Raw genomic sequence first — 20,934 nt, 5'->3', positions numbered from 1 at the left:
CGTCTCGCCATAAGCTTTCCCCACACAAACAAAACATTACCGTACACACTGATCCAAACTTCCCTACAAATATCCGAGGCGAAACAAACATTTTTGTTAACACAAACAATCGGATAAGAATGTAGGAACACATTTTTGAAACGAATCAAACACAAACTCGACACAAAAACATTTTGGATAGTTAGGTGGGAGCCTCTTTCACACTTTTTACATTCATTGCTCTTGTGTGGGGGTTGTCAACCTGATGTAATCGCAAATCCTCAGATTTCCATCTGATATAAGTATGTACGTAAACAAGAAAAGTAAACTCATGAATTTTAATAGACGGGGTGGCTATGACCAATTTCAAGCCAGATTGGTCACAGCCACCCCGTCTAGTCTGTGTGGGGAAAAGTTGTCATGCTGACAACACTTAGCGTAGACCGTCTATAAGGTCTGACAACACTTATCGTAGACCATCTATTTATGTGAACTTGTTTTCCTTCTATTCAAGTTGCGAGTTTTGATCGCGCAGTCTCATACTACAGGCTATCTGGAAAACTACGCCATCGTGTTGCCAGCTCCACCCACCCTCTGCCCCACTGTTCGATGTCCAACCATCCTTCTGCATACTCACGATCGCTCAGAATCAAATCAGAAAAAAACTGTGGCCTTGATTGAAAGTACTTATCTTTGTACATATACATTGGCTCAATGAAATTAAGCCATCAACATGAGAATCTAGATAATTTCAAGATGTGCTCAAAGTCTTTTGGTTTATTGGCGTCTTAAATGGAAAAGACGGGAACGGATGTAGTGACACGCTAGCCCACACTGTAAAAATAGCGGACGCTAGACGCGTCTTTACGTGTTCAAAATGTAGATGTCGGTGTTCAAATTTGAACGGCTAGTGTTCATATTGTTAACACTAGTGTTCATATTATTAACAATGATGTTCTAAACCTGAACACTATGTGTTAACAACGATCCCCTTCAAGTGTTCAAAAACTCAGCATCACAGAAATTTTACAATACTGTGAAACAATTAACAGTCTGTTGTGTTTTTTACTTTACAATCGCTATATTAAATTTACTATTGCTTCACTGTCAGGCAATCGTACACGGATTTTGATGTAACGAATTTCACACTATGTGAAAAATATTTCCGGCCCACAATTGCTGAAAGCATGTTTTTTCTAAAAAAGGAAGTATACAAAATAATTTTACACGTTTATTACGTGTTGAAATTTTGAAAATTAGAAAAGAAAATCAGAAAACCACCATGAACGTTTTAATTTTAACATCAGCGTGCAAGAGGCGTTCTACTTCTAAACACTTGGTGTTCAAGTTTGGTGTCTTTTCCTATCCCATGATGCATCAAAACGGAAGTTGCGACATTTTTCTTGTAAACGCACCCTGAAGTCGTGATCGTGCGGAAGCAAGACCAGAAAGGGTAAGTTTCCTCTCCAAAATAGTAAAAGTTGTTAGATTTTTGAAGCATCTATATTATCGTCCTTTGAAATTAATTGTATTGTACCTTGAAATAGCTTAACTACGTGAAGAAACCTTTTTTCTTTCAGTGGCTGCTATACCAACAACGAGCTGTGACTACGCCGTGGTACTTTTGGCCATGGCATATCGATCGATCTCACTCGGGTCATGCAAGGGTCATCGCAACACAACTGTAGCGATAGCCCTTGACCTGAGCGCGATCGATACGTCTTGCATAGTACCGCTGCGTAATCACAGCTGACACATGTCTTTTAGTAGAGACAATCGCATGTAAAACATCAGTTAAACATGATAGAGTACACAATGTATTGTTTCAGCATATGAGAGTTTGGCTTTTTTATTTTAATCAGTTGATGACAAGAAGCAGCAAATATTTTGTAACAGTATTGAAGAGAGGCACTGTATATGAAACTCTCCCCTTTTCCTTAACCTAATCAGCCCCTTGTCTTTCATTTAAAGCTTCATCTCGCCATATTACCTATTGTTGCATTTTTTTCAGGATGTAAAAAGTTGGATTTAACTGAAAATCTAAGAGTTGTTATAGAAGCTGGTGGTACAGATAACGAAGAAGATGAGTGTACAGGTAGCTGTCTGGAAACAATCTTGAGAACCTCAGTTCATCTTTAATGTAGATTTAAACTTCCAAGGGTCAGTAACTGAATTTTGATAATATTTCTGTATTTTTGTTTTGAATTAATCTACGTTTTGGTAGCATGCTATGATCAACTAAATGTTGCCGGAGAATAAGCTTTCACAGACGTGTAGTCTCCCTTATTTAAATTAAAGCTGAAAACGACAGACCATTCTGAGTAAAAATGTCCACTCTGAATTACTGATTTTTCTGTAATTTTCACTCTGAATTTTCTGTCAACTGATGAAGGAGACTTCACGTCTTTGAGAGCTTATGCCCTTGTAACATTTAGTTGATCATAGCCTGCTACCAAACCGTAGATTATTTTGTATTGTAGCTCAACATGTCTCTTGTAGTTAGCAACTGGGTTTTAGCTTTCCTGTCAGCTAAATAGGTGGATGTGTAGCATCGTCCTTAAATTTGTACATCCAAAGGTTTTTCTTCAAAACAGCCTGTACGAATCCTTTAATATTTGGATTACAGATCCCAAGGGATTACCCTAATCACATATGTTCAAATTATGATGAAATATGCAAATTTATATTTTTGAGGCTAATTTTGCTATTTTTTGGCAAAAATCTTATTCTCTTTTACTGACGTCTTCAATATTTGGTAAACATGTCCCTAAAAATGACCTTTGTCAAATTTGTGCTAGTTTTATGAAATATTCAAATTTTCACAGCAATTTTTGTCATTTTTGGTCAAAAAATCTTAAACAGATCTTTTTCAAAACTGCTAATCGAACAGCTTTGATATTTAGGACATAGATCTCTACTGATAGTCTTTTTCAGATTGTTCAAATTATGCAGAAATTTGCAACTTTGTATTTTTAGTACATTAAAGACATATCAGACATTTTTAAGACATTAGGGATTACCAGAATGTGATATATTCAAGTTATGATGAAATGTACATTTTTTCATTTTAAGGGTGATTTTTACAATTTGTGGTAAAAATATTTGTATAAAAATTAATAGCAGGGTACACCAGAATTTGAAAGGTCTTTACGAATATCTTTTAAATTCCCGAGAAGTATATTTTTGAAATGTCACCCATTTATTTCAGGGTTTATTTAAAGATATTACAAAAAAACAAACCTTTTTGTTTATGAAGGACTTTGTTGGACAAGGAAATAGGTTTTACCCTGCCAAGGACCCACTTTCCCCACTTTCTGCATGTTGTGCCTTACTGTGACACTTTGACAACTTGACATGTTGTGTTTACTTTAGTGTTGACAACTACATACCATGTGAACCAGAGAAGCCTTGACTAACTTCTTTTTTCTTCAAAATTTACAATTGTCTATACAAGAGGAAATGTCTTTAAGAAACCATCTTACAAAAATGCAGAATGCATTTCATACATATAGGTCCTTTCAACACAATAAGTATGCCAGATTTTGAGCTTTTTAGATGATTTTTTGTACATTTTAAACATGTATGAACATAAAATGTAATCCACAATATGGTGATTTTTATTGCTTATTTTTGATAGGAAGGTGTTAACACTGTTGGTTTTTTCCTCTGACAAACTTTACATACAAAGTTGCAATGTTTGTTTGCCCATTTTACAGTAAATTATTGTATTTTACTCTAGAAATGTTTCGTGTATTTTTAGAATAAAATAATTTCACTGGATATAAATCGTCTGTAATGTTATTTCCAGGCTTGAACACCCCCTGAACGCCCAAAATTAAAGGTGTTCAACAAGCGCGCATCATGTGTTCTAGCCTTTAACACACTTATCGTTGAACGGCGTCCATGCGTTCAAAAAGTGTTACAGCCCTTTGAACGCGTAAAAGCGTTCAATTTTTGAACACATTTCCTGTGCAACGTGTGTTCAGATATGGAACACCATGGTGTTCAATATAATGTCTGATGAACACGTAGCGTTCAAAATCTGCACACGTGTGTTCAAAAATTGAACGTTGGTTGAACACGTAGTGTTAAATTTCTGAACGTCCAGAGGCGTTCAAAAAGTGTTACAAAAAGGCGTTTAATTGGTGTTCTATCCTTGAACACTTCTATTACAGTGCACCCTACGCCCGAGTGAGCTATGAAAATACGAGATCTCACATAGCATACGATACGAAATAAAACTGCTTATCCACACAAGACGTTTGAACAACTGATTCTTTTCCCGACTTTTTTTGGAATATGGACAAATGCAAAGCAACTAATGTGCCAGTCTCAGAGGTAAATTTATTTAATGCAGGCCATTTTAAATGAAGATTACGTCATACGTCAAAAAAGGTGCTGAAAATTGAACAACTAGTGTCTCCGAACAGGTTTATTTACGATGAGAGTATGTTCTTTTGGTCAAGGTAACAGGGAATTCACGACACTCCTTCCTAAAATCTTCCCGGTCCACCAACGGGTCCTGGTGGGTTTGGGCCTCTTCCAGGTCCTCCAACGGGTCCTGGTGGGTTTGGTCCTCTTCCAGGTCCTCCAACGGGTCCTGGTGGGTTTGGGCCTCTTCCAGGTCCTCCAACGGGTCCGGGCGGATTTGGTCCCCTTCCAGGCCCTCCGACCGGTCCTGGTGGATTCGGTCCCCTTCCAGGTCCACCCGCAGGTCCCGGTGGATTCGGTCCTCGTCTGAACATGTTAACGTCTGAAATGAAAAGCATCCAAATTTATCAGTACAATATCTTGAACACTACCCGCTTTGAAGACACCAAAGCGTTACAAGAAGAGTGTAAGAAGTCATTAAAAACGGACGTCTGTATTACAAATTATATAGGACAACTCATCCGGTCTGAATATTGATATGTTAGGCCAGAGAAAAAAGTATTGTTCATCAGATTTTGGACCAAGGTTCAGGAGCAGCCAGCGAAATCTGTTTTTGTTTTATTTTTAGGCCAAAGGTAACATCGGTCCCCTGGACTTTTGCCAGGATGCAGACAAGGCAAAATAATATTTTCCCCTTTTAGGCTAACCAGAATATCTCAGACAAGATACACTGATACTGGTTAGGGAACGAGCACAATTAACGGCAGGGGGCTGGAAGAGAAAATATGCGGCTGACTCGCAGCGTGTTTGCAAGGTTATATCTGATTGGTCGATTGTCACTATTCACAGCAACTTAGGGAGTTTATTTGTATTGTTTTAATTATATTGGTAAGATTCAGCCAATCATAGGATAACAGCTTCGAAATCGCTGCAAGTCGCCCCAAAATATGTGGTGCATATATTTTTTACAGGCCCCCCTAACACCAGCTAAAATTTTAGTGCCCCCCCCCCATCACCGGCAACAAAATTATTGTGCCCCTCCTCAAAAAAGAAAGATTACATAGGTACAAACATGTACACATATATATAATCCTTACAACTTTTAATATATGCTTTAGTGAAAACAACATTCTTGCATTCTTGAAATAAATAATAAACAAATACATATATAAATAATAAACAAACAAATAACATATGTTCAAGCTTTACTACTTGTAACACCTACGCTACTTTTCAGTATTGTGTTGTGCTATTTTAATCTCAAAGAATGATGAAATTGCCAAATACATTATAAACAATCTACAAGTTCATTCAGTGCTTGTTATAGTTGTCAAAATCCCACATGCCCGCGAAAACCCGACGAGGTGTAGGGCGCCGCCAGCGGCAGTACTAAAGTAATTGAATTTGCCGAAATCAAGAAAAATACAAAAACGTGCGATTCCGATGGGCAATTTATGTTTTCTTTCTGGCATTAAATACTTAATCCATATGTACGTCAATTTGGCAGTCATACGTCAGTAGGTGTTCAGGCAATAGCGTATAGCTATGCGCATAATATGGAGAAACAGTACTATATTTGTTGCTTTTACTAACGATGGCGGTAAAGAAATTGTGCGGGCACAAAAGACTCAAAATGGCGGTAAAATTAGCTGTGGGTCCATAGCTGTGGTGTTTTCAGACGGGATTCCTGCCTTTTACGGGCTGGTTTTTTACGATTTTAACCCCGTGAGGTTAAAATTGTAAAAGTCAAAACCACTGAGCCCGTAAAAGGCGGGAATCCCGTCTAAAAACACCACAGCTATATATGGACCTACAGCTACGGTAAAATGTGCGTAGTCTAGATCTCAGTGTCATTCGGCATTTGTCGAATACACAGTCTCGTGGGACGAAGGCCAAAAGGCGTCAAGATCTAGACTAAACTGTTTAAATCATCGTGATTGACTTGCCGATACATTCAGGCGAATGAAAAATGTACGTAGTTAATGTGTCACAATATATCCATTACATAATGCCCTTTCAATTTGGTCTTTTGGAGTGTTCACGACAAATATACATAGTCATAAACAAAGAGCTCTGTTTTCGTCAGTTGCCAACATATTGAGCCGGTTTTTTTGCAAATTTAGATGGGACAATTGACTTGTAAGCACAGCGAAAGAAAGCAAATATACTTTGAAGTTGACAGTTGTGTTCGATATATCGACTCGGATATTTTGGATAGCTTTCAATTCCAAACCACAATTGTAAGATTTGAATATAATCTAGAAGAGTGAGTAAAGTACAATGGCTAAAATTCACTATAATACCTCTCTCTCTCTCTCTCTCTCTCTCTCCAAACATAAATACACTCTTTGTACAAACAGATGATCAATATTGTTGAGCTCGTGGATTAAGGACAGCTGCTGAGACCACGGTCCCTTCACACGGGGAACGTAGTGAGACAAATTTTCTTGCCAAGCTGTTTCGGATTCGGTGAATGACTGGTGCATAATATTATAACTATACTTTCAACAAAAATCAACGACTAAGTCGATATGCGACCGACAGCTAAGGACAGTATAACGAATTGGGTATTCGTCTCCGTTCTGAGCGGACCTCCTCACTTGACTCCCTTGATCTCATTATGATACTATTTTTTGAATGATAACGGCTTACTGAAATTTGTTCAGTTCATGTACACTGAATTTTTCAACTGTGTTCATTATTATGTACTACAAATCTGATCTCATTGCATTGATACTATGGAAACTGTTCAGGTCACGAGATCCACAATAACACTGAAGCTTTGTTGCCAAACATTCTACTTGACGCCGTCGCTGCGACTACTGCACTCAATGCAGTAATGTAGAACATTTCCTTTCAACTTTCGAAGTGTTCAGCGAATGACGTCTCAAACATATGGTGAAAGTTCAACGTTATTCTGAATAATGCCTGTGTTACTCTGTGACTATTTGTTCAGCGGTGACAACTTGCCTAATCCTACATTTTTGGCCTACTGTTTTATTTTTCGGCTCCAAGACTGAAATATTTGCTCAAACTTTAAGTAGTTATAAATTCACAGCTTTCGAAATTCAGAACTAACCCACGGGTCATGGAGCGAAATCTGATATCAGAGAAACAAATTCTTTTAAACAAAATTTTGATTACTAGAGAAACAAAATATTTACCGACGATTGAACTTAAAAATGGCAGCCATCCCTGTGTTAATTCTACAGAGGAAAATACAATTTCAAAAACCATTGGAACTTTTATTTACTCTTGAGCTTCATGAGCCGTAAGAAATGTTGAACAACTGTGCGTTGTAAACGTTTGAGAGTCTATATCCCTGTCCCTGAGGTGCATTCTTCCTTAAGTCACGTGACAATAAATTTGCATGAGCTGGAGATACAACAGAAATAGTGCTTGGACTCATTATCGGGCACAGCTAGAAATCAAGATGGGGTCAAAATATCTTAATCAACTGACGTGCCAAGAATAAGCCAAAAATTACCGCTGAGCTAGTTCTCTCCGCGGGAATAAACTTGGCTTGTCTGTTGCCTGTCCGGACTCATTTTGAACTCCTTAATAAAGTAAGTGAAGTTTTCACGGTCTTGTGTTCTATGTAAATATCGAATATTCACTTTTATCAAAAGCGTTGACCCAGGATGAAAGGCCACTTTGAATTTCAAACATCGGTAAATTTAAATCTGTCATTTTCAACATCTTTTAGAACAACATTGCACGGTGGTCCTCGTTCTTTTTCTTCATCAATAGGAAACAGAATTGGTTGAACGTCTCCATAATCTGTGACATTATTCGGCCAACCATTTTTTCTCGGGAAAACCAACTACATTTTAGAATTTTACCCAATTAGTAATTTCTATTTGCCTTTATTGGTTAAAAATAAGGTTGGCCGCAAAAGATACCGCACTGAACGTGTCATTCTTAATTCAGTAATAGAAAGCTAACAGTGCAAATTCAAGATCGAAAATTGGTCCAATTTTAATGTAAATGGTCAAGTGAAGCGATGAAATCATGAAAGTTTCCCATATTTCGACTTTCATTCTCTGATTTCAGGGTGCAAAAATTGTTGGCCGAATAATGTCATGGATTCTCCGTGAGCAAATTACAAATATGTTAGTTCCAAGACACCGGCTACCTTAAACTAGCACGCGCCTCAAAAGAGAAAGACTTAAACCTTTGCTCACATTTCTCAAACAAAATTCGGAAAATGAAACTTATAAGTCGGCGCCAAGGGTCACAGTGCAAATTTGGTACCGTCAACTCATCGGGGAAATATTAAAATTTTGATTTTCAAGAAACTAAGACGATTAAAGCTTAAGTTACCTCATGAGCTTCAAAATGCGTTCCCACGACCTGTAGAGCAGAAAAGTAATCTGAAAATTTGAGAACGAATACCTTTACAGAGACGTATAATGTACATTTTTAACAATAAATGCTTATGTACGTACCTGTTATTGATGGCAGAGTCAGCCGATGTCTCTGAGGTTTGTGTGTATGGTTCAGTTCAGTAAAACCTGCTGTAAAAAAGTGAACGTGGTAACTGATACGAAAGACAAAATATTTGCCCTGACGGATATGGGCGATACCATCCTGACGGCAGGGGTTATGAAATATGCCCACCACTGAAATAACAATTTGACTTACGTGCGCTGAGTAGAAATAAATGGGTTACCATGTTTGAGATTGGTGTGTAATGCGACAGTGTTAGGCTGTCAACGACTTCACGAAAAAAAATCACAAAATCTCGACAAAATAAGGGCTTTCGATACATTCGGTTCACCATAGCAACAAGTTTTACTCACCTTGTAACTGGACTGTTCCATTGAGTTGAAGGGAATTCTAGATGCAATGGTCGTTAGGTTGTTCGCGACGATCGTTTTTTTCATTTCAGAAGAACGGAACTGTCAGGTATAAATTGACCTTGCAAACTCGAAGTGGAAACCTACGGAGACTATGAATCAAGCTGTTGACAGAGACGTAGGCACGGCCGTAAACATAATAGCTTGAACGTAAGTTTATAATTCGGGGTTTTTTAACACGGCGAAAACTGAAACATCGAGATGTAATGGATATACACTGTATTTTCCCTAGCCCTGTGTACAGGTCTATGTGTTCTCGGCATTATATGGCGTTATACCGTTGGGGCCGTATAACGCCGGGAACACACAGACCTGTACGCAAGGCTATATTTTCCGATACATGTATCAATATGAAGGGAAGATGTCCAAGTCTTTGTGGAACAAGTATTTTGATCTAGTTTCTCTTGTGAGTGTCGCAAATAAACTCAGCGAGTCCTCTTGGCCTTCGGGAGACCCTCCCTTGTCACTGAGGGCGCAGCAGATACATCTCGCATTTAATAGAACCCTGGAAGCTAGTCGAGGCGCGCCGACAAACATTGACGTCTGTGGGGAGTTATTCGGAGGTAGAGGCTCATAGGGGTAATAATTTACTGAAACAGTTATATCAAGCGATTCCCTAAAATTATCATCTGCAGGTCAGTCCCCAGTGAAGAGGACTAGGCGGGCAATCAGTAATATATAGATCAGTAATATATGTGGGCTGATTTTGTTGAAAAATGATTGCCGTCGCCATGGAGTGCGCCCTCGAACGACGGATATTTAATTCATTAAAATTTGATGATGATTAGCATGATTGTCGTTTTAATAGAGGAAGACACTTTCACGATTATTAACCTTCACGTTCCCATGTGACGCAGCATTCGTGCAATTGTGAGATGCATCCTGGGTAATATTAGTGACATCCTTTAGTTCATTGGCTTAATGTATTGCAACGTCGGGTTATTAAGAAATCCGTATTATAAATGCCATGTCGCTCGAAATCAGATTTAGATTCATATGTGTGTTTTAATTTGTTTTCATATTTACCTGCATTCTGATTGGCTGCATCCAAGGTAAACCGAAAGATTCAGTCGTAGTGGGTCTGCGCCAACTCAAATCGTTTGGCGGACCACCCATGCACGACTGAATGTGACAGTCTATGTCCAGGCCTGCTCCTCAGTCACCGACATGAGAAATAGATTTGTTTGAAGATTAATGTGAAGTTGTATCTCAACTATCGCTGTTTACCACACAGTGTACGTTGAGTGGATACCCTATGGTATCAACGTTCCGATTGTCAGTCGGTCAGAGTTAAAGTTAGTTTGACAAACAATTGTACATAGCTTGAGGGAAATAGAGCCACGGAAATAAAAAGAATGTGAAAAGAGAGGCAATTATCAATACGCAATGGTAAATATATATGCCACTGATGATATAGATACAAAATGTACACCACCAACAAACGATATGAGTACAGCATGTGGCTTTCCTCCATCGATACAGATAGTCAAGATGCAGAGGTGATCGGTAAGCTAAATGGTCCAGTGTGTATTTGAAATATGTTAACGTTGTTTTCGTTCACTTAAAATGTTAAAAAGTTCAATTCGAAATGGGGACACGCAATCAAACAGTTACGTAATAGAAGAGCGAGAAATCACAAGAGAAGTTGGCGAATAAATATGACCTTCAGTTTACACTGTAGTCGTTGCGTCATTGATGTGGACATTTGGGGTGTGTTTTTGTGATTAAACGTACAGCCGCTATGCGGTGGTAGGTATTACGGTGATTCAGCGACAACAAGCCAAACACGTTTAAATATCTCTTCATTGGAGTCAATATCGTCAATAAAATCTAGATTTTACAGAGAAATTCAGATATGAGTTGTTGTAGAAATGGACTTTGTGACGAATAATCAGTAGAGTGTACGTTACGAACCGAGACTGTCTAAGAGTTTAATTATTTGTAAATCTCCTTGCAGGTCACTGTGACACATTTTGTAGAAATTCAATTGGTGGAAAGGTCTACCTATGCACTGAATACAACGGCGTTGTGTTTCTAAAACTGAATCGTTTTCCTATCTTGAAGAGAAGACTATATTTACGCGTAAAGTTTACATTGCCTGGGTTACTGCCGTGATATCATCGTACTGCCGCCAACACCTGCTACGATCCGAAGCTTAGGGGTGGACCATTTGATATCCTGAGGAGGGTCTGGAAGAGTTAAAAGGTTGAAATTTTTCCGTACCTGATCCACTGTTCAAAGCTATTTTCACTCTCTGATTACTACACTGGAAACTTTTTTTTCTAGCACTCCTCATTTGGATACTTTTTTCCCAACAACAAATGTACAGTCCTGTACTGTGTGCGGAGTAAAATGTTGCACATTAGATGATCAGGACTGCATTTGAGAAAAAGATAAAAATGTTTAAATACTGTAAATAGTGAAGTTTTAACTGTGAAAAGTTATTTAAACTTTTTACAGTTATTTCCGTTAAGTATTGAAGTTCATTTACTTCAAATTAAATATCTGTCATTGTCTGTTGCTTTAAACCATACATCTGAAGTTTTTCATTGTTTTACTTTTATGACAACATGACAATAACGGTTTCTTTGTCATGTGCATGCTTAGTATTTCCCACTGTTTATGCAAGCTGTCTAAATTATAGAATTCACATTTATAATTCATGATGTAAAGGACCACATTTAGTCGTGAACAATCACAGCTATAATATGCTTTTATTATCTTATGTTTGTCATCCAAAATTACAGTGTGATATCAAAATCTAGTGGAAAGAAATAGACTAACAAACAGAACAAGAGTTTAAAAAGCCAAAAGTTACTACATGTTCTGACCACAATTATACCCTTGGGATCGAGATATATGAGGAAGACATTAAAATATAAATATAGCACTCCCTAAATGTATTTTGTCAAAGAACCATTGTGTATCTGACACAGTCTTCAATTTGCTCCAGCAGGGCACCCTAAAAATAAAAATTGTGTTCCGGAAAGTAACTCTTGATTGATTTTTTTCCTTTCACCTTAGTGAGCCATCTTTTTTCCTAATACCCCTCTGGCTGATTTTTTTATTGACATTTGCTGGGAATATGTATATGTTTTTGAAAATCATCGAGAAAACCCCCCCCAGGATATCAAATGCTCCATCCCTTACTCTATCATCGACATAATCGTCACCTCGTTCAAAGGGGCTGAATCCATTTGAGATAACTCAAGCCTTAGAGCGCATCCCTTGTCAAACTTACCTAGACTGACTTACACGCAAAGATATCGATTTCGGTGTTTGCTACATGCTCTACGGTCAGGTTAGAGTGGTAAGGGACTAAGGTGGAATGTGCCTCGTCGACAAATATTCGAACTCTCAAATTTTTACGATGCATCGCTGGTCTACCATTTGTGGGACTCACGCTAAAGCTCATTGACTAAATATAGTTTTCACAGGCACCGTTTTTTGACAATCGAAAATTTTATTTTTCAATGTATTTTATACAGTGATGGCGGCTATTTTGAAATTCCAGTCCGGTAAATAATATTTGGTTGCTGTATTTCATTCTTCAGTATAAAATATTGCAAAGTGACCCCTGATTTCTGCTCTTGATTTCGAAAGACAATGTTTTAAAGCTTCGTTGAGAAAAGTTGGAGAAATGTCTTTCAATTTCGAGGCGCCAACTAATGTGAACTTGACATTCCCGAAATTCAATTCTTTACGATCAGAATGATACAACTGAGCTTAGGCCTAGAGGAAGCTTTATACGGGTTAAAGGTCACTAACCAAATGGCTTTACTTCATTTCACAAAACATTGCAAATTGCCATCACAGATACCATTCCATCGAGCTGTACTCTAAAGTAGCCCGGGACTTTAGTGTTCTGTAAATAAACCAGTGTTTTCCCGCCAAGCCAACGAAACGTAAACATGTTTGATTTGCGATAGTGTGATAACAGACAATCGGAACGTAACGGAGATTTTCAGATCAAAATCGGTGACGTCATCGAAGAAATGGGAAGTTTCCAGAAGTCTTATGTTAATGAAGTCATCTAGTCTCTCATTTGTTTGCTGGAATATGACGTCATCTTTTGTGAAAAAAGGCGAACGCCTGTAACTTTGAAGTGTTTAAAAATTTGTAATGTAGTGTAAACATGTACTCACTAGTTGTTTAACAGGAAATGTTGTCACCGCTCACTTTACTCTATTCCTTCTAAGATATTTGAGAATGAGGTTGAAAACCATGAAAAGATATTTAATCAAATGAATTTTGATTTAACCATGTTCGAATTAATTTTTCATGTTGTGTATTAAAATGATGGTTGTTCACTGACAATTCAAAGCAAGTCACATCTCTGTCTCTCTCTCTCTCTCTCTCTCTCTCTCTCTCTCTCTCTCTCTCTCTCTCTCTCTCTCTCTCTCTCTCTCAGTAACATTGTGGAGACGTTAGCACATCGAGAGTTTAAACGTTTCACTCCGTCTTCACACAATAGTAGATTCCAGTAAACCCAGAGGTTCATTGAAAGCTTCATCTTGATACTTGAATTTCTCTTAGATACATCTCTTAAACTGGTCCTTCTAATGACGCTGTTTTGATCTGCGTTTCGTTTGTCTTGGCGGGAAAATACCGGTTTAATACGGCAACCGTTGCCGAGAAACTCACAAGATGTGAATATCGATGACAGATGACACCCTGAACCTGAACATTCTGATATGTAGAGAGTGGTGCAATTATTGAGAATTCAAGAGCTAAGACGCTTTCTAGTAACCGTCGGGTGGTTTGCACAGTCATTTCGCAAGGCTCACAATCACACGTTCATAACTCTTCAAGGTAACAAGAAGGACGAACCCATTGTACATCCGATTTCAGAGCGGGGTATACATGGTAGGGGTAGTTTTGACGCGTGATGTGAATGATTTTTGCATCTTGGAAAGTCAAGGCGTTCACAGCAAGTTAGTGATAAATGGGAACATAACATGGTTCAAACTTCAATTGTTGTAATTTGTAATACGTTTCTAGTATTTTGTTCCCCTCTTGAAATACAGTTTTGTAGTTCCATGTCAAAATGCATAACCTATGTCTGATAAACATCCAATGTATTTGTTGAAAACGGAAGTCTATAGTCCCGACAACTCATTCATGATCATCGACAATATAATTGCATATTGAAAAACATATTATATACCCTTTGTTCTTATTAACCATTCCCTGTATCGACGTGTCCATGTAATCATTTTATCATTTTATCTAGTTTTCTCTGTTTACCTGATAACACACTTCACATCTCTATCATCACGTGACATGCACACATTGACAACAAGGGCCAACTGGTGCGAGCTAGTGCACACGACCCACTCAACGTCATGGGTACATCATGTGGCCGCGGCGTATGCAGCAACTGCCTCTATGTCTTTAATGGCAATGGCAATTATGTAGCGGCTATTTAACGTTATGTAATTCATCCAGGTGTACATCGTATACTTTTATGCGTACGATGTAACATGGGAGACAAAACGCTACGATGGAGATTATTTTCGAAATAGTCTGCCTAGTCACCAACCCTCATGAGGGGCACTTTCGACATGTGAGTCAGATTCTTCTTGACAAATAATGGTGATAATACAACCAGCACCAAACTTGAACAGTCGGTCCTATACTAGCTGAGAAACTTTCTTCAGCTGTTAGGAACATTCGAGTCATCGCATTTTCTATCGCCAGGCTCTGATTGTTCTTAAGTTTAAATGTTTTCAAAGCCAGAAGTCATATCTTTGATGGGTCGTCTGCATTTTTCCTTCATGTGTGCATGTATTTCTATATTTTACTCTCTTGTTTTTGCAGTTGCTCAGCTGACGAAAGGCTACGACTCCTTAACTTGCTGGAAATAATAATAGTTCGCAAATCATAACTTACTAGTCGCTGCAAAGTGTCAGTTTTTATTTCACCGCTGGCTCTTTTCTTAGTTTTTGATCTCGTACTGGCGCAATTTTTACCCTTTTCTTGCAAGGGTTCTATCATAGCTGTGACTCAGTTCGGAGATTGTGAATTTAGAAACAGTCCACAACGTGTACGGTCGATTGTTGATTAACATGATTAAATTGGTACCGAAAATGACGGACTGTGATATTATCAAACCGCACAGGCAAAATATGATTGCTGATATCAAAGTCAACACTGGAATTGCAGAACTAACACTGGAGTTACAGCGGAGTTGAAATCTGATCAAGATTGGTTGTTTCAACATGACATGACCTTCAATATTGTGTTTTGAGTATGATGTCACTCATCGGCTTCAGATAACAGACCCCTATAGAAACTTATGTCGAACAGAAAGATTATATTAGCTTTTGAGTATTCAATTGTGTCTACGGGCTCAGCAACAGATCATCCAGACACATTTAGATATAATAACTTCCCTGTAGGTGCATTTGCCCTGCAAGTTCGTTTTGATGACAGGGCTTGCAAACTGATCAATAATTTGAAAATAAAAATCTTTAAGCCGCATCTCAGAGAAACAGCCTGGGGCTGTAACGCTGTATTTGATATTGAAACATAATGATAAGTTACGTATTAATGTCATTAATTATTAATAACATTGTAAATCCTGTTCGTATTATAAGGAAGTCGGATATGGAGAAAATACCTCCCATGATTGTAGAACCACGCCGTTAAGCTTATTATTAGGATTATTTTTGTTCGACGAAGGCCAAATGTAAAATATGTGGCGTCGTTTTATAATGTTTTTGAAAATCACACTTTGGAAGGTAAGATTGAGACAAATATAAGACAGAGCTATACTCATCTAAATCGAAGAATGACACTTTTTTCCATAGACTGTTAGACTTTATTGAAAATAAAGAGGTGGCCAGTGCCAATCTCATGCACATTAGGATCAAATATCATTCTGCCATGTTAACGATACATCATTATGACCAATGCCACAACAGATGTTTGATCGGATTGAGTTTAACATCGTGGCAAAAGTTTCGAAATGACTTTGAGTGACGTACGTGATTTTCCCCGCATATGAATCTCAGACTGTTTTGAGCACGATTTTTTGATGCTTGATTATTTTATGCTTATCTCAATTATCCGAAGTGTCGATTGTAATCAATTACAACTGTCTAAGAAAATAAAGATTGATAATTGCGATTCGCTCCAAAAGAGTTAATCAATAGAATTTTAATTTGCATTGCATTCCGGTAGCGCCATCAACCTGCCCTGGGAAAAATATTACCTGTCGCATTGATAGTCAAGGTCATCACGCGTGCTTGACCCGCGTTGTTCTTATAATGTTATTGACGGTAACTCCCTGAGAATTCTTATATCACGCCACACCGATGTCGAAAACACCTCATTGGAACACTCGAATTATCATCAAGAATGAACTTAAAAAATTCACTTTCCCTCTCTTTGTTTTCTTCTTCATCCCTAAATCTTTTATCGCTTTCAGATTCTCCCGAAAAAATGCAAATGTCAGCAGAACATTAGTTTATATTTTAAACGGTACCTTTGACACGCATCAGATTGTACACCCACGCAATGAGCATGACCATGAAACCCGATCTCTTGCGATCAGTGATTTTGCGATGTGTTCTCTGTTTCATGTCTTTACTACTTCTGAATCTCAATTCTGTGGTTTGTGTTTCAGGAACACCAGTGGCAGCCGAAACTGGAGGGCAGTTAAGCAGCTTGAATTTATTCATTGCAAAATTGTTGAAAATACTGGACATACAACGTTGCCAGGCGATAGATTGTGACTAGCGGTAGATAGCAAACTGAAATCGTTCCCACCTGTTTACATTGTCTTACGTAACGCTATATTCCTTCATCAAGATTTCATATGTACAATCGACTCCCACGTTGATGAAAATTAAATCAATTTGTTAATGATTATTGAATACTTCGTTCTAATCCGTGCCATCTCCGCGTCGTCATCTAACTTGGCCAATCAAGTTTACCGTGCATCATCACCGACCAATAGCAACCCGACAAGTGACTCAAAGTTTCTTACCTATAACTTGAGAGCTTGCACATACGATAGGGCATTCTTCACAACGCAACCAGCAAGGCAACTTTAACTTCGTCAGGATCTGAAATAACTTGCAAGGTAAGTCATTTATTTGTCTCCAATCCTAATAAAGAACGCAGACAGGGTCCGCTGGAAGGAGCTGAAAAACGATGTATAGTCTCTCTCACTGCAACAGTCTTAGAATTGCTCACTTTTCTATTGCCTTGTATTACCTATATGCATATGATTCTTAGTGTTTCTATCCTATCGCTTTATCGCATGTGCGTACCTGAGTTTCAACAACTCCTCCTCAGACTTCTCTCGACTACTTCATGATTCGTTCTCATTCAGTTTGTAACTCTAAAGTATAATTATCGATAGTTCAAAACTAACTCTGAGTACAATATTTTGTTGCAGTGATTGCCACTGAAAATAGTTTTTTCAGTAGAAAACCAAATCCAAAGTTTGATATGAAATGTACTTTTGCGGAGGAGGGCGTGGCAGTCTGCTGCTATGCTTTGTCGTCAATAGTGGTTGTAGACCATCGTAATACTTAATTCTCAAGCTGCACGTTTCATACGGTCAATCTGTTTCTTTTTTCAATGTAAGAAAATCAGTCGTGCGTTCTGGCACAATTTGTGTCTGTCAGCCTCCTGGCGATGTACAGGCCATATCGGTCTTGCTTCATTTGAAGTGTTTGATTGTACCATAGCGGTTGGAGGGGTGGTGGCTTGTAGCCCATCATTCGAATCCAACAGGTGGCGTTACTCCTTAGTGTAACGTCTGTTGTTATCTAAATTCCAACTGATATTGTTGACCAACGCGTAGACAAAACGATACCCTAGGCTGTCCATGAGATTCGCACAAAAAGAATCAAATGTATGTTTTCGAATATAATCAAGAGAATGGAAAACCCTCACCATAAAGAACCGAGACTGTACTAACCTTACAGATTTTGCTGTCGTGTCTTGTAAGGGCAGCGTTTCTCCTTTTTTCCAAGTGTTTTTCAAATTTCAACATTTCGCATTTTAAAATGAAGTGAAAGTTCATTCAAAATGAAACTTACTTTTCCAATGAGATCAAAATTTTCGCATAAATCAAGTCATGCAAGCGGGCATTGATCCGCCGTGGTGCGATTTTACGGCAGAAGCACATAACATGTTAGTAGCCACCATAAGTCGTAGACTCGCAACGCAAAAGTAACATTTTCCGTTCGCTATTACACCTAATATGTCTTATATGTCTTTTTATCCTTTAACAACCTAACGCAGAAAACCATCCAAATGCTATCTTGAATTCGTCCTCTGTATCTTTTTGTCTTCTCACAGATACAATGTTTCGCAGAGGATCACGCTCAAGATCAAGATCTCGTTCCAGATCTCGTTCTCTCTCGCCTGGAGCTCGTGCTGCGCTGGCTGCAGCTGTAATCGTCAGGAATGCTTCAAGATCTCGTTCAAGATCTCGCTCCCTTTCACCTTTGAGAGATCGCTCCAGATCCAGATCCAGATCCAGATCTCGTTCCCGCTCTCCACCACGCCTGCTTGATGACTAAGAAGTCATGATCATGTGACTTACTTCACTTTTATCGTATACCGTAGAAAGGAAGATATGTACTGAATGTTTGTGAAAATACTGATTATCGATGATTCATCATCACTTCGTAGAGACTCAAAGATCAGCAAGGAATTCTGGAATACCCGCAAGAAACATAATGCCTCCAGTGTAATGTTCAAGGATGAATTTGCGAAAACTTTCACAACAGGTTTTGCGGAAAGAGTCAGCCATAGAGGGCGTATGTCGTCGCAAGAAGAGGCTGCCATGTGACAAGGACGTTAAACCGCTGATGTGTTCCTACATGAACGTTAAATACCAAACAGCAAAGAGGACCCTTTTTGACACGATAATATTGACATTCCGATCCCTGAAGGCAGATGATTCTTCATTCACATAAACAATTTTGCCGTTTATTTTTCTATCATGATCATCTTTCTGCTTCCTATGTACACAGTCCCTCCACCAAAGGACTGTGCTATGTATGACTTATTTTTTTGATCTTGGTTCTTGTTTATTTGTTGACCACTGTGATCAGTTTTCATCTATCGATTAAATATCAGTATAATAATGTAAGAAACTTTGTTTGTGAGTGATATATGACTTAACGATCAGTTGTGGCTAAAGATCGAAAGAAATACTTTTTATATCAATACAGACGATTATAAGTGTCTACTCTGTGAATAAAGTGTTCTATGGAAACGGCAGGCTCAAAGATTCAATCGCGTGAAGGCGCTCCACGACCAACGGCGACGCTTCACGCCACAAGTGTTGGGTTGGGGGGTCGTATAGCGCCCGCATACGGCCGGCGGACTATTTCAGTCTGCTCTAGTGTCAGGATAAGCATCACAAAATGTTGTACTCAGTAAGTAAATGGCTTATCAATCCTCAGACAGAATTCAGCGGCAACAATGCTGGTCAATACATGAATGGCTGGCTTATACCATTTCCTTTGTCAGTGGGTTATTAAGTCGGGCACAGAATAATTGTTTTGTTGGCTGCAGTTTGAGACCCACTCAGGGCAACTAAGAATTTTAGAAGAATTTGTAAACAAATGTTATGTTTTTCAGTAGTCCGCTGCCTTGGGCATTATTGACAATGACGTAACAAATGTATGGTCATTAGTGATAAGAGATGTAAAGATGTTTTATGGGTTCAGTGCTTCTCATATACTCCGTTACAAAACATTAATATGATTAATTATACAGTGCGCTCTTGAATGCTTTGAAATTGTAAAAAATTAGTCTGATAGTTGACATCTGTAGATTGGCAGTCACCTTTTGGTCAGTAGGCGGATTGATCCATAACAGGTAGCAATGCGATATCTGTTGTGGTTGCTGATGTGAATTTTTTACCGTTCGGTTTATCACACAGTCCACGTTCTCCACGTAAATTTAGCTGATTCTGAATGCGTTCAATGTAGGTCAGTGCACTGTGCACTATTCATCCTTTGAAAAAGAAGTCAAAAGAATGTCGGATTCCATACTTTTAATTTTTATTGAAAAGTAAGTATAAACTCTGTAATGCATCGCTTCATGTTATTGCGCCCTCTATAGGTCGCCTTCAATAAGTCGATCTGTTTATATAGAAATTCTTCGTTGTACCCACTCGACTTCAGCACAGTATCATACTGACCTTTGAACTTATCAACAATTTCCCTATCACCGTAACTCCATCGCAATGTGTGATTGATTGAAGGTTGACTTTTCAAAAGTACTCTACCGTGACCCAGTGATTTCATGAAAGCGGTGTTATATTAAAATCGTTCTTGACCAAACTTTATTGATACTTATTTGAAACATCCGTAAATTGTAACCAATCTAATATCATTCTGTAAGAGGAGCACTCCGGGAAAAATCTAGTATGTTATTGGCAAACTGCATGCACGAATCGTAACACAGAAAGCTAGACAAATGTTGTTCGGTCGGTGGGGATCACGGGCATATTTTGTCGCCTGAAATAATTCAAATTCGGATGGCGCGATTACGAATCGACGACGGTAAATACGTTGAAAGAGATGGAGTAGCCCAGTGTGCAAATGTAGGACTTTCTAGTTGATAAACATTGCATTTTCCCGAAAATTTGCGGCGAATGTCGTGCTAATATTAAGCAAATTCGTCACTTGATACATATTCACAGTGCAGTTTTGTAGCTTTCAGTCAGTGCGAGACTATGCCAAATGAC

The 20,934-nt window shown here is 38.5% G+C and overlaps 1 protein-coding gene and 1 long non-coding RNA gene across 4 annotated transcripts; one reads left to right on the top strand and one right to left on the bottom strand.

Moving 5' to 3' along the window:
* Positions 1-4,240: 4,240 nt before the first annotated feature.
* On the bottom strand, positions 4,241-8,910 carry LOC139140928 (cuticle collagen 40-like). Its single transcript, XM_070710422.1, has 2 exons — positions 8,799-8,910; positions 4,241-4,732 (listed from the first exon to the last, which is right to left on the bottom strand). The coding sequence occupies exon 2, from the start codon at positions 4,722-4,724 to the stop codon at positions 4,473-4,475; it is 252 nt and encodes an 83-aa protein (XP_070566523.1). The 5' UTR covers positions 4,725-4,732; positions 8,799-8,910; the 3' UTR covers positions 4,241-4,472.
* A 434-nt stretch (positions 8,911-9,344) lies between these two features.
* LOC139140917 (uncharacterized) lies at positions 9,345-19,197 on the top strand. 3 transcript variants are annotated; one of them, XR_011554100.1, is made up of 3 exons: positions 9,345-9,359; positions 16,840-17,298; positions 18,528-19,197. It is a non-coding gene; the product is annotated as an uncharacterized lncRNA (long non-coding RNA). The 3 variants fall into 3 exon arrangements; XR_011554099.1 differs by lacking the exon at positions 9,345-9,359 and adding an exon at positions 14,761-14,775; XR_011554101.1 differs by lacking the exon at positions 9,345-9,359 and adding an exon at positions 15,938-15,952.
* Positions 19,198-20,934: the final 1,737 nt, after the last annotated feature.

This window comes from Ptychodera flava, chromosome 1 (genome assembly GCF_041260155.1).
Source record: "Ptychodera flava strain L36383 chromosome 1, AS_Pfla_20210202, whole genome shotgun sequence".
Classification (NCBI taxonomy): Eukaryota; Metazoa; Hemichordata; class Enteropneusta; family Ptychoderidae; genus Ptychodera; species Ptychodera flava.
The sequence above is the reverse complement of the archived record's forward strand: the minus strand, read 5'-3'. Positions and strand labels throughout refer to the sequence as shown.